This window comes from Pogoniulus pusillus, chromosome 15 (assembly GCF_015220805.1).
Source record: "Pogoniulus pusillus isolate bPogPus1 chromosome 15, bPogPus1.pri, whole genome shotgun sequence".
In the NCBI taxonomy this organism is placed as follows: Eukaryota; Metazoa; Chordata; class Aves; order Piciformes; family Lybiidae; genus Pogoniulus; species Pogoniulus pusillus.
Genome location: NC_087278.1, coordinates 20,020,850 through 20,034,107, shown reverse-complemented (window position 1 = coordinate 20,034,107; position 13,258 = coordinate 20,020,850). Strand labels below are relative to the sequence as shown.

The window sequence follows — 13,258 nt, the reverse complement described above, 5'->3', positions numbered from 1 at the left end:
CAAGATACAGGCATTAGAGACCTGCATCAGGTCTGGTTGACTGGATAGGGCTGGGTGCTAGGTTGGACTGGATGAGCTTGGAGGTCTGTTCCAACCTGCTTGATTCTATGTTGATTGGCCAGGGCTGGGTGCTAGGTTGGACTGGATGAGCTTGGAGGTCTGTTCCAACCTGCTTGATTCTATGTTGATTGGACTGGGCTGGGTGCTAGGTTGGACTGGATGAGCTTGGAGGTCTCTTCCAACCTGCTTGATTCTATGTTGATTGGACAGGGCTGGGTGCTAGGTTGGACTGGATGAGCTTGGAGGTCTCTTCCAACCTGCTTGATTCTATGTTGATTGGACAGGGCTGGGTGCTAGGTTGGACTGGATGAGCTTGGAGGTCTCTTCCAACCTGCTTGATTCTATGTTGATTGGACTGGGCTGGGTGCTAGGTTGGACTGGATGAGCTTGGAGGTCTCTTCCAACCTGCTTGATTCTATGTTGATTGGACAGGGCTGGGTGCTAGGTTGGACTGGATGAGCTTGGAGGTCTCTTCCAACCTGCTTGATTCTATGTTGATTGGACAGGGCTGGGTGCTAGGTTGGACTGGATGAGCTTGGAGGTCTGTTCCAACCTGCTTGATTCTATCTTAGACAAAGAATCTGCCTAGTTCAAGTGGAGTACAAAGAAATTCTTTGTATTGGGGAAGATTCTTTTCAGGGGCAGAGACTGATTAAATAGGTAAGATCACAATGATGGTTTATAGGTAACAAGCAGAAGCATTTGGGATGCATTTCCCTTCCAGTGCAAAGCCTGAAGGCAGCATTTCTCTCCTGTAAATTGAAGGGACATGATGAGAATTCATCATAGCCACAAACTGTTGGTTTAGGTGTTTGGATCTAAACTGTGGGAAATACAGGAACAGCTCTTTTGAAAGGCTTCTGATTTGATTCCTTCTTTTGCAGGAAACTGCTGGACTGAAGGTTGGTGTTTCCAGTCGGATCAACGAGTGGTTAACCAAGACCCCAGAGAGCAACAAATCACCTGCTCCAAAGCCTTCTGTAAGTAGCTCTGTGTGGGTTGTCTGCTGGGGCAGAGGTGATGATGGTGCTTCCTCAGTCAGCTGATGGTCTTCTGAGGAAGGTTGCTTCATGACAGAGCAAGAGGAGATCAGCTCAAGTTGTGTCAGAGGAGGTTTAGATTGGATACTGGGGAAACTATTGGGTTGTCATGTGCTGGCTTGTATTGGGTTGTGAAGTTCTGTGTAGCATTGTAAAGTGCTGGAACAGGCTGCCTAGGGAAGTGATTGAGTTGCCACCCCTGGAGGGATAAATGTGGCACTTAGTGACATCACAGGATCACAGTATCACCAAGGTTGAAAGAGACCTCCAAGCTGATCCAGTCCAACCCTTTACTACAGAGCTCAAGGCCAGACCATGGCACCAAGTGCCACGTCCAATCCTGCCTTGAACAGCTCCAGGGACGGCGACTCCACCACCTCCCCGGGCAGCCCATTCCAGTGTCCAATGACTCTCTCAGGGAAGAACTTTCTCCTCACCTCCAGCCTAAATCTCCCCTGGCACAGCCTGAGGCTGTGTCCTCTTGTTCTGGTGCTGGCCACCTGAGAGAAGAGAGCAACCTCCTCCTGGCCACAACCACCCCTCAGGTAGTTGTAGACAGCAATAAGGTCTCCCCTGAGCCTCCTCTTCTCCAGGCTAACCAATCCCAGCTCCCTCAGCCTCTCCTCGTAGGGCTGTGCTCAAGGCCTCTCCCCAGCCTCATTGCCCTTCTCTGGACACGCTCAAGCATCTCAATGTCCCTCCTAAACTGGGGGGCCCAGAACTGAACACAGCACTCAAGGTGTGGTCTAACATAGTTAGGTCTTGGCAGTGCTAGGCTAACTGTTTGGGCTAGACAATCTTAAGGGTCTTTTCCAACCTTGCTGTGGAGGCAGGGAATTAACATGGCTGAGTCAGGAGATATATACAAATAGAAATATTTTATTTTTCTGGAACCCTGCCCCCCAAAAAAACTATATCCAAAAATTAGTTTAGGTTATTAGCAGACTCAGTTTGATCAGGAATAATCTTACAAAGGATATTGTAGATAAATCTGGCTACTTAGGGAGTCAGGGACTGGAAAAAGGCTAAGCTGTAAACACAGCTTGGATGGTAAAAGAAAAAAAATAGCAATAAGTAAAAAGTATTTAAGGTAAGGGAGTTACAAGAAGGTATAGGGAAGGGAAACAAGATCAGGTTGATGGCAGTGGATGGAGGTAGATTCAGGCAGTCCAACTGTGTGGTGGCATGGCTGTGTGGCAAAACAGGAGCAGCAGGAACCTGCTGGCAGGCAGGGAGGGCAAAGAGAGAGAGAACCAGGTCAGGAGGAGCTGGGGTCAGGTTCAGAGCAACCCCAGAGAGGAGTCAGGAGGAGCTGGGGCCAGGTTCAGAGCACCCCCAGGAGGGTTAACCCCTTACAGCACCTTACAGCTCAGAGTGTTTTAGAGAGACGGTTGCTTGGAGAAGCACTTCTCTGGCAGGGAAGGACATGAATTAACTGCCTGTGGCAGGCCTAATATTAATGTAGAAGTTGCCAGCCCCAGATTCTGAAAGAAATACTTCTGCTTTGGCTCTTGCCCTGTAAAAACCTTTCAAATATGTTTTTAAACACAGCTGAAATACTTCCATCCTTTAAGAGCCTGAATGTCATTTAGATTGAAGGCTCTGTAGCCTGCCCATTACTCCAACAACAGTCAGAGCAGAGCTTGCTACCAAAGTACTGAGCAGGGGGTGTGGATGTGTGGGGAAGGGTAGGGATGAGGAACTGGAGCTGCTAAGGGTCCATATTGCTGAAAGGCATCACTTGTGGTCTTAATTCAAGTTGGGTTTTTCATTAAAGAACAAGTTTCTTGCCATGTCCTTGCCTAGCATTTTTATACCCCTCCACTTGCCCTGTGTGAAAGGTGCAGCCTTAAAAGTGCTTTCTCAAGTCACTCTCCTGTTTGTCCCAAAGAGAAGCCTGACATTTGCTCTGCTGTCCCCAGAGGAATGTTTTTGGTAGCCACATGGAGACTGTATCCTTCTGGACATGACTATGAAGATAAAACTACTCATCATGGTCACTGTGTTTAACCATAGCTGCTGAGAACCACGACAGAATCTGCCTCTAGATTGTCCTGTTGCATCTTTTAGCTCACACAAAGCTAACCTCTTCTTTTCCCTCCAGCCAGCTATTTCTACCTGTGTCTTATCTTCCTTCTTTCTCAATAGATTGTTCTTTCTGCTTTCAATATCTCTGCTTGAAGGAACCTGCCCTCCTATTCCTCTTCTCTGGGGGTCTGTTTGCTAAGCTGGTCAGGTAAACCTGTTTATAATTGACTGTGAAGAATGATGTACACCTCTCCTGTGTCAGCTCTCCTTTTCCTCTGTAAAAGAAAGCTTAGAACTTTGGCAATAGCAAATAACTCCCTACCCTCGTAGGAAGCTTGTTTGAAGCTTTTGTGGCCATCGAGGCTCTTGTGAGTTTTGGAACAATTAAAAGTAGAGGGAGCAAAGATCACCATTAGTTTAATGGAGAACCTAAATCATACAACCATAGAATCAAGCAGGTTGGAAGAGAGCTCCAAGCTCAGCCAGCCCAACCTAGCACCCAGCCCTGGCCAAGCAACCAGACCATGGCACTAAGTGCCTCATCCAGGCTTGGCTTGAACACCTCCAGGGGCAGTGACTCCACCACCTCCCTGGGCAGCCCATTCCAATGCCAATCACTCTGCCAACAACTTCCTCCTCACATCCAGCCTAGACCTGCCCTGGCACCACTTGGGACTGGGTCCCCTTGTTCTGTTGCTGGGTGCCTGGAAGCAGGCAGGTCTCTTCCAACCTGCTTGATTCTGTGATTCTATGATTATGGGTTTTTTTTAACAGCAGCTTTAATAACATATTTTGTTTCTGATCTGAAATGACAAAGGCAAACTACTTTTAATTTTTCCCACATGGAAATACTCTTTCTGAGAACAAAAAAAAAGAAGGAAATCTTTTTCTTGTACAAAACTTGGAACTGCTTTCTTTAGTAAGCCTGATGGTGCAGTGACTTTTCACTGTACCCCCTAGGATGAACACTGTGAGTTACAGCCAGTCTATGCAACACTAAGCAGGTGCAGCAGGAGTGGGTTTGGCAGGACCACAGGCAGGTTGGAAGGGACCTCCCCAAATTGAGTCCAACCCCCCTGCAAGAGCAGGACCATAGAATCTAGAGCAGGTCACACAGGAACACATCCAGACACGGTTGGAATGTCTCCAGAGGAGACTCCCCAACCTCTCTGGGCAGCCTGATCCAGTGCTGTGCCATCCTTACAGCAAAGAAGTTCTTCCTCATGTTGAGGTGGAACTTCCTGTGCAGTAGTTTATACCCATTGCTCCTTGTCCTATCTCAGTGTCCAAGTGAGACAAGTTTGTCCCTTCCCTCTTGAGCCCCAGTCCTCAGATATTTCTAAACACTGATTAGATCCCTTCTAAGTCTTCTCTTCACCAGACTGAAAAGCCCCAGGGCCCTCAGCCTCTCCTCTCAGGGCAGTGCTCTGGTCCCCTAATCATCTTCATAGCCATCCCTTGGTCTCTCTCCAGAAGATCCCTGTCCCTCCTGAACTGGGGAGCCCAAAACTGAACACAGTATTTTAGGTGAGATCTCACCAGGGCATAGTAGAAGGGCAGGAGAACCTCCCTCCACCTGCTGGCCACGCTCATCTAAATGACTCCCAGGACTCCACTGGCCTTCTTGGCCACCAGGGCACATTGCTGTCCCACGGGTAGCTTCTTGTCCAGCAGCACTCCCAGGTCCTTCTCCACAGGGCTGATTTCCAGCAGATCACCTCCCAGCCTGTCCTGGTGCTGTTTATTGTCCCTTCCAAGCTGCAGGGCTCTGCACTTGTCCTTGTTGCCCCTCACCAGGGTCCTCTTTGCCCAGCTCTGCCTATGCAAGCCTCGCTGGGTGTTGTCCCAAAGCATGTGTATGCATGGAACCATTGTGTGAAGGGGAATGCTGAAGAGCTTTATGACTGCTAGACAGCATAACACCACTGGAGGATGTCCTTTTCATATGAGAAAGCAGCATTTAACTTTTTCTCTTGAAAACAAAAGTAAGTAAACCTCAACTAATACTTGTCTCTCTTCTCTGACATTGGCCTCAAAACACAGGATCTAAAACCAGGAGATGTATCTGGCAAACGTAACCTCTGGGAGAAGCAGTCAGTTGAAAAGCCAGCTTCTTCTTCTAAGGTAACACTTGAGTGCACTGCTGAAGGGATAATAGCTCTGCTGGAGGCTTTCTAGGGGGAAGGTGCTGTTTGCCTTCAAGTGGTCACCAGTTGGACAGGTCTTTTGTTTCTGAGCTGCCTTTTAATCTAGAGGAGAAAGTATAGTGAGGCACAGAAAGCCATGGGCACCATCTGACTTTGATGTTCCTGCGTGGCAGAGCTGTGTTGTGCTTGAAGTCCTGCGTTTGTGCTAGTTTGGGGCAAAGTGGAATGTTTTAATGAGAGAAATTAGATGAAAGAATGTTTTAATGAGAGAAATTAATGATGAGAAATTAGGCTGTAAAAAGAAAAGAGTGGTGATGTCTGCTTCACTCATAGGCTTGCTGAGAGGTATAAAAAGAAGAGCACAGCTATAGATAAGACAGAGAGTGTGTCTGTCTGTTGGAGTCTGTGTTTCTCCCTGGGCTTCTTTAGTGTAACTAATCCCTCTGCTTCCAATCCCCCTTGCCAATCCTCCAGACTCACCTTGCATGTAAGGCAGACTCTGGGATAAGGTAGAGGGATGGAAAGGAGGTGGAAGGATGGTTGGGAGCCTCTCCTGGGCACTCTGTATTACCTTTAACTTGTATCTTTCTGTCTATGGTAAATATTGTAACTCTCTGCTTGTGTGTTGTGCTAAGCTGTGAATATAAAGCTTCATTCCTTCACTTGCAGCTGGCTGGAGTCTAGTCTGGGTGATTTCACAAGAGCAGGGGAGCCAGCAGATCCCAAACCATCACAGTGTTGTACAGCTCTCCTTTGCATGGAGTTGGGTTCCCTCTCCCCAGCCTGTTATAAACAGCTGTGCTTTCCTGCAGTCGACTTTAAAAATGGGTTATAACTTTTTTCCAAACAGGTATCAGCTATGGGGAAGAAATCAGAGACTAATGGTAAGTTACTCTATTATTATGCCTGCATATTCAATGGAAACAGTGCTGCATTCTCACATTGGTGTAGCCATGGCTTAAAATGCTGCAGCTGATGCTCCAAGCCCCACCCTCTTTCCTTTGGCTTTCCAAAGCTCCAGTGAAATATCATAAAGGCAACCTTTGGCTGGTTGTGAGTTTCCTGTGCACTCACCCATGTGTGGCTGGGGAGAGTGCTGGAGCATCACCTCTGAGTTTCCTGTGCACTCATCCTTGCATGGCTTGGGAGAGTGCTGGAGCATCACCTCTGAGTTTGCTGTGCACTCATCCTTGCATGGCTTGGGAGAGTGCTGGAGCATCACCTCTGAGTTTCCTGTGCACTCATCCTTGCATGGCTTGGGAGAGTGCTGGAGCCTCACCTCTGAGTTTCCTGTGCACTCATCCTTGCATGGCTTGGGTGAGTGCTGGAGCCTCACCTCTGAGTTTCCTGTGCACTCATCCTTGCATGGCTTGGGAGAGTGCTGGAGCCTCACCTCTGAGTTTCCTGTGCACTCACCCATGTGTGGCTGGGGAGAGTGCTGGAGCCTCACCTCTGAGTTTCCTGTGCACTCACCCATGTGTGGCTGGAGACAGTGCTGGAGCATCACCTCTGAGTTTCCTGTGCACTCACCCATGTGTGGCTGGGGAGAGTGCTGGAGCATCACCTCTGAGTTTCCTGTGCACTCACCCATGTGTGGCTGCGGAGAGTGCTGGAGCCTCACCTCTGAGTTTCCTGTGCACTCACCCATGTGTGGCTGGAGACAGTGCTGGAGCATCACCTCTGATGCTCCTGGATAGGAAGCTCATGAGCTTTCCTTGAGCTGCCTACTGGGGCTGTCAGAGGTGAGAGGTGTGAGGACAGGCTGAGAGAGTTGGGGCTGTGCAGTCTGGAGAAGAGGAAGCTCCAATGTGACCTTCTTGTGACCTTACAGTATATGAAGTGGGCTACAAGAAAGCTGGGGAGGGACTTTTTAGGCTGTCAGGTAGTGATAGGACTGGGGGGGGATGGATCCAGGCTAGAGGAGGGGAGATTTAGATTAGATGTTAGGAAGAAGTTCTTCCCCATAAAGGTGGTGGGACACTGGAACAGGTTGCCCAGGGAAGTGGTGGAAGCCTCATCCCTGGAAGTTTTTAAGGCCAGGCTGCATGTGGCTCTGGGCAACCTGCTCTAGTGGAAAGCATCCCTGCCCATGGCAAGAAGGTTGGAGCTGGATGGTCCTTGGGGTCTGTTCCAGCCCTGACAATCCTGTGATTCTGTGAGGTGCTGCTGGTCTTCTTGAAAACTACCTGTGAGCCATCCCAGTATTGCACAAAAGCATCCAGTTTCTGTCCTGCTTTCTTATCTGCTGCTTGGTAATTTAGAGCCATGCCTCCTCTATTTTAGGGGTACATAGAACAAGGGGACACAGTCTTAAGTTGTGCTGGGGGAGGTCTAGGCTGGATGTTAGGAGGAAGTTGTTGGCAGAGAGAGTGATTGGCATTGGAATGGGCTGCCCAGGGAGGTGGTGGAGTCACTGTCCCTGGAGGTGTTGAAGCCAAGCCTGACTGGGGCCCTTAGTGCCATGGTCTGGTTGGTTGTCTAGGGCTGGGTGCTAGGTTGGACTGGCTGAGCTTGGATGTCTCTTCCAACCTTGTTGATTCCATGATTCTATGGATGAGGCACTTAGTGCCACGGTCTGGTGGATTGGCCAGGGCTGGATGCCAGGTTGGGCTGGATGAGCTTGGAGGTCTCTTCCACGCTGGTTGGTTCTATGTTTCTATGGATGGGGCACTTAGTGCCGTGGTCTGGTTGATTGTCTAGGGCTGGGTGCTAGGTTGGGCTGGCTGAGCTTGGAGGTCTCTTCCAACCTGCTTGGTTCTATGATTCTATGATTGGAGCTATTTCAAGCCACCTTTAATCTTTCTCTTTCTCAGCAGGTTTGAGACAACTTGAGAAAGAACCCTAGAAGGCCACTAAAGAAGCTGAACCACTTGGCTGGGGGGAAAAAAACCCAAACTAAACTTAAAAAAAAAACAGAGAGAGAGAGAAAGTGCTAAATTGTTCTTTTTATTTTGATGTTTATTTACCAAAGTGTCTGTTGGTTTCTGCATTATCCCAGTTAAACCCAGGTATATTAGCACTGTATTTAATAATCAGTCTAGACATCCATCCTGATAGTACTGCCTTTGCACAAGAGCCTTTATTCCTGAAGAGAACCCATGCTGTGAAATATAGAAGACTTCTCCTACTGACAGTCATGACTGACCATGTCCCTGAGCAGTGATTTCAACTGGCATAAGAGGTCGATGGAGCAGAGTTGCTTAAAGGTGTGCAGCAAACCTACAGGTCCAATGGTAATCCATAAAGTCTTTCTTTCTGCACTTTAAAGGCATGGAAGAAACCTCTTTTAGCTGACAATGTAAGTTGCCCATGTCATGAGAAATACTTCACCAATAACATATTTTAATGTGGGTGGGTTGTTGTTGTTGTTGTTTTTCCTTGGATTTATACTTCTTTTTTGTTGTTTTAAAGCATCATTTTTTTTTCCCATGCTAGTTTAAGTTAATGCCTAAATTTGGATGATTATATTAGCAGACAGTGGTACTGATACTCCTTTTGTTTTTGTTGTTAGCTAGGAATTGAATGCCATTTTAGAGCATATATACACACATAGCTTTACAAAGTTTAGCACTACTAACAGTAGAATGCTTTTAATACCTGCTAGAGTATTATATTTAGTGATAAACATACCTAAGTAGCCAATAGCACAGCTTTAAAATAAACCCAGAAATAAATCAAGACAAACCCACAGCACTTCTCTGCAGTAAGATTTCATTATACAGGTATTGGTGAGATGAGTATTAAAAAGTTTAAATGTCAGTTGCCCAATAATGGGTAATTAAAAAGAAAAGTAGAGTTATTAAAAGAGGCAAAGGTAAGGGTGTAAGAGGGTCAGAAATAGGTCACTTGTATAAAACCTTGTAGTTTAATTTATGTAAAACTACCATAATTAAAAAGTGTAAAAAGAAAACCAACCCAAAAACCCAAACCAACCCCAAAACCAAACCAACCCAAAACCTAAACCAAGCTGGGGCTTGTTTCGAATAGGCTCCACGCTGGGGCTTGCCATCCGTTGGTGCCGTACGCTCAAGTCCACCTGAGATGAAGTAAACCTCTCTTTGTAGTGCTTCTTTTGAGCTCCCTCTCCCTTAACATCTTCTTTTGATGGATGTTTTCATTTGTATATAGTAACCACCTGGCTGTAAGACTTTGGCTTGGTTTGACTTTACTTGCCACACAGTTTAGCATTGACGTCCTCCAGTGTCACAAACTGAGCAACTGAAGCAGCCCCTGAGCACGTTGTAAACAGCTCTGTTGTGCCTTGGACTGCCCAGGATCCTCCTCTTCACCACTTCCATCTCTGACAGCAGCTGACTTCTTCCTAAAGAAGGGTAATGTTCTGTGTCAACCCAAAGATGAACTCCCCTGCTCAGCTGAAACATCTTGTGTACATAGAGAGCTGCACATAGTTATCCGTAGGGGGTGAAACTCTGCCTGACCTTGTCTGGGAGTTGTCATGGTTGTGTTTTGTTTTTTTTTTTGTTTGGGGGGGTTTTGTAAACACTCCTCTGAGTCTTTCAAATGCATCCAATAGCTGCAATAAAAAAAAAAAGTTCTTTGCTCAATGTATTCTGAAACTGCATCCACAATAAATGGAATATTCCCATCGGCAGCCCGCTGTTTGTTAATGAGTAGGGATGAACCAGTTCTGTCTGGGACAGGAATCGTGCCAAGGCCACAGCTGCAGAGAAGCTCAAAGGATGTGTCACCTGGTCCTGCAGAAGACAAGCCACGGCAGCAAATCAGCAGCTTTAACAGCAGTGTTCTTAAGAAGAAGTGAGAAGTAAACTTCACTGTCGGTACAAGATGCTCAGCAAAGCAGGTTTTGACCTAGTGGTACTGTCATCTGCTTCTCTGCTTTGACAGATGTCTTGTGCGTGAGAGCCTCTGTTTTCTACTGCCTGCCTCAGTGGGCTGTGCTTCCAGGCCTGGGTGGTCACAGGCACTGCTCCTGAGGAGCTGCTGGCTCTCCTGTCGTCCTCCCTGCTTTGTTTTTGCTCTAACAGCAGCACAGCACAGCACATAACGCCCTGCTCTACCCAGGTCACGGTAATCTGAACGAGAGGCACCTCCAGCCTGCTGCCAGCTCCACGGAAAGCAGAGGGGAATCTGCAGCAAGCAAAGCTTTCTGAACTGCCCTGGGAGAAATAATAGGATGTTGCCTACTTTAACCTGGAAGGACTTTGGATGTTTCTAAGTGTGCCTGCTCCTCTGCCTTGCGCTGACCAGCCGCATCGCTACGCTCACCTGCGAGCTTTGCTGAAATGCCGCTTTTCTCTGCTGGCGCAGGTGAGTTGCTTTCCCTTTCCCTGCTCATTGCCTTTCCCGGGAGCACGGAATTGTGTCCCTGCTCATTGCCTTTCCCAGGAGCACAGAATTGTGTCCCTGCTCATTGCCTTTCCCGGGAGCACAGAATTGTGTCCCTGCTCATTCCATTTCCCAGGAGCACGGACTTGTGTCCCTGCTCATTGCCTTTCCCAGGAGCACAGAATTGTGTCCCTGCTCATTCCATTTCCCAGGAGCACGGACTTGTGTCCCTGCTCATTGCCTTTCCCAGGAGCACAGAATTGTGTCCCTGCTCATTGCCTTTCCCAGGAGCACAGAATTGTGTCCCTGCTCATTCCATTTCCCAGGAGCACGGACTTGTGTCCCTGCTCATTGCCTTTCCCAGGAGCACAGAATTGTGTCCCTGCTCATTCCCTTTCCCGGGAGCACAGAATTGTGTCCCTGCTCATTGCCTTTCCCAGGAGCACAGAATTGTGTCCCTGCTCATTCCCTTTCCCAGGAGCACAGAATTGTGTCCCTGCTCATTGCCTTTCCCGGGAGCACGGACTTGTGTCCCTGCTCATTGCCTTTCCCAGGAGCACAGAATTGTGTCCCTGCTCATTGCCTTTCCCGGGAGCACAGAATTGTGTCCCTGCTCATTGCCTTTCCCAGGAGCACAGAATTGTGTCCCTGCTCATTCCCTTTCCCAGGAGCACAGAATTGTGTCCCTGCTCATTGCCTTTCCCAGGAGCACGGAATTGTGTCCCTACTCATTGCCTTTCCCGGGAGCACAGAATTGTGTCCCTGCTCATTGCCTTTCCCGGGAGCACGGAATTGTGTCCCTGCTCATTGCCTTTCCCAGGAGCACGGAATTGTGTCCCTGCTCATTGCCTTTCCCGGGAGCACAGAATTGTGTCCCTGCTCATTGCCTTTCCCGGGAGCACGGAATTGTGTCCCTGCTCATTCCATTTCCCAGGAGCATGGACTTGTGTCCCTGCTCATTGCCTTTCCCGGGAGCACGGACTTGTGTCCCTGCTCATTGCCTTTCCCGGGAGCACGGACTTGTGTCCCTGCTCATTGCCTTTCCCGGGAGCATGGAATTGTGTCCCTGCTCATTGCCTTTCCCGGGAGCACGGAATTGTGTCCCTGCTCATTCCCTTTCCCGGGAGCACGGACTTGTGTCCCTGCTCATTGCCTTTCCCGGGAGCACAGAATTGTGCTGGGTGCGATCTGTTTTGTCACATCTGTCTACAGCTACCTGAAGGGACATTGTAGCCAGGTGGGGGGTGGCCTTTTCTCCCAGGCAACCAGCAATAGAACAAGGGGACACAGTCTCAAGTTGTGGTGGGGTAGGTCTAGGCTGGATGTTAGGAGGAAGTTCTTCACAGAGAGAGTGATTGGCATTGGAATGGGCTGCCCAGGGAGGTGGTGGAGTCATCGTCCCTGGGGGTCTTCAAGAAAAGCCTAGATGAGGCACTTAGTGCCATGGTCTGGTTGACTGGACCGGGCTGGGTGCTAGGTTGGACTGGCTGAGCTTGGAGGTCTCTTCCAACCTGGTTGATTCTATGATCTGCGGCGATGCAGTGGCGGAAGATGGCCACAAGGGGGCACCACCTCCCGCCTGGTTGCGCTGCAGCCGAATCCCGGTAGCCGACTTGGCAGCGCTGCAGGTTGGGCTGGCTTGGGACGGGGCGGGAGAAGAGTGGTGGTGTTTGGGCGCATTTCGATATCATTATGAGGTGATGATTTTTCAGATGATAATTAATTGCCACCTTAGATTCAGACCCTGCTTTCCTGCAGCTCACTCGGCATCCGAGCTAGGTTCCGCAGGCTCACAGGGTGTCAGGGGTTGGAAGGGACCCAAAGAGATCATCGAGTCCAACCCCCCTGCCAGAGCAGGACCAGAGAATCTAGCTCAGGTCACACAGGGACACATCCAGAGAACGGAGACTCCACAGCCTCTCTGGGCAGCCTGTGCCAGTGCTCGGTGACCTTTACAGTGAAGCAGTTGCCCCTTGTGTTGAGCTGGAACCTCCTGTGCTGCAGCTTCCATCCAGTGCTGCTTGTCCTATCCCAGGGAGCAGTGAGCAGAGGCTCTGTGTGTGTGTGTGTGTCTGTGTCCTGACCCCCTCAGATATTTATAGACACTGATTCAATCCCCTCTCTGTCTTCTCTTCTCCAGACTAAGCAGCCCCAGGTCCCTCAGCCTGTCCTCCTAAGCCATGCCCTCCTGTCCCCACATCATCCTTGTAGCCCTCTGCTGGACCCTCCCCAGCAGATCCCTGTCCCTCTGCAACTGGGGGGCCCAAAACTGAACACAGTATTCAAGATGAGGTCTCAGCAGGGCAGAGTAGAGGGGGAGGAGAACCTCCCTTGATCTGCTGGACACACTCTGCTTAATGCCCCCCAGGATTCCATTGGCCTTCTTGGCCACAAGGGCACATTGCTGTGCCATGGGTGTTACCCACCAGCACTGCCAGGTCCCTCTCCTCAGTGCTGCTCTCCAACAGTCACCTCCCAGCCTGTACTGGTGCAGTTTATTATTCCTCCCCAGGTGCAGGACTCTGCTCTTGTCCTTGTTGAACCTCATTTGATTCCTCTGTGCCCAGCTCTCAGTCTGCCCAGGTCTCACTGGATGCCCGCACAGCCTTCAGCTGTCTCAGCCAAGCCTCCCAATTTGGTGTCAGCAGCAAACTTGCTGAGCAGACTCTGTCTGTC

The 13,258-nt window shown here is 49.2% G+C and overlaps 1 protein-coding gene across 13 annotated transcripts in view; it reads left to right on the top strand.

Annotated features, from left to right (window-relative positions):
* The window catches only part of CALD1 (caldesmon 1), a 237,835-nt gene extending 227,948 nt beyond the window's left edge, over positions 1 to 9,887 (top strand). For 9 of the 13 annotated variants that reach the window (XM_064155636.1, XM_064155635.1, XM_064155634.1 and 6 more), the window contains 4 exons: positions 945 to 1,040; positions 5,172 to 5,252; positions 6,126 to 6,159; positions 8,089 to 9,887. In XM_064155636.1, the coding sequence (XP_064011706.1) occupies positions 945 to 1,040; positions 5,172 to 5,252; positions 6,126 to 6,159; positions 8,089 to 8,120 (243 nt within the window). In that variant the 3' untranslated portion in view covers positions 8,121 to 9,887. Of the gene's footprint in view, positions 1 to 944; positions 1,041 to 3,248; positions 3,337 to 5,171; positions 5,254 to 6,125; positions 6,160 to 8,088 lie in introns of those variants that run through there. The other 4 variants (XM_064155637.1, XM_064155632.1, XM_064155629.1 and 1 more) reach the window with 2 other exon arrangements.
* Positions 9,888 to 13,258: the final 3,371 nt, after the last annotated feature.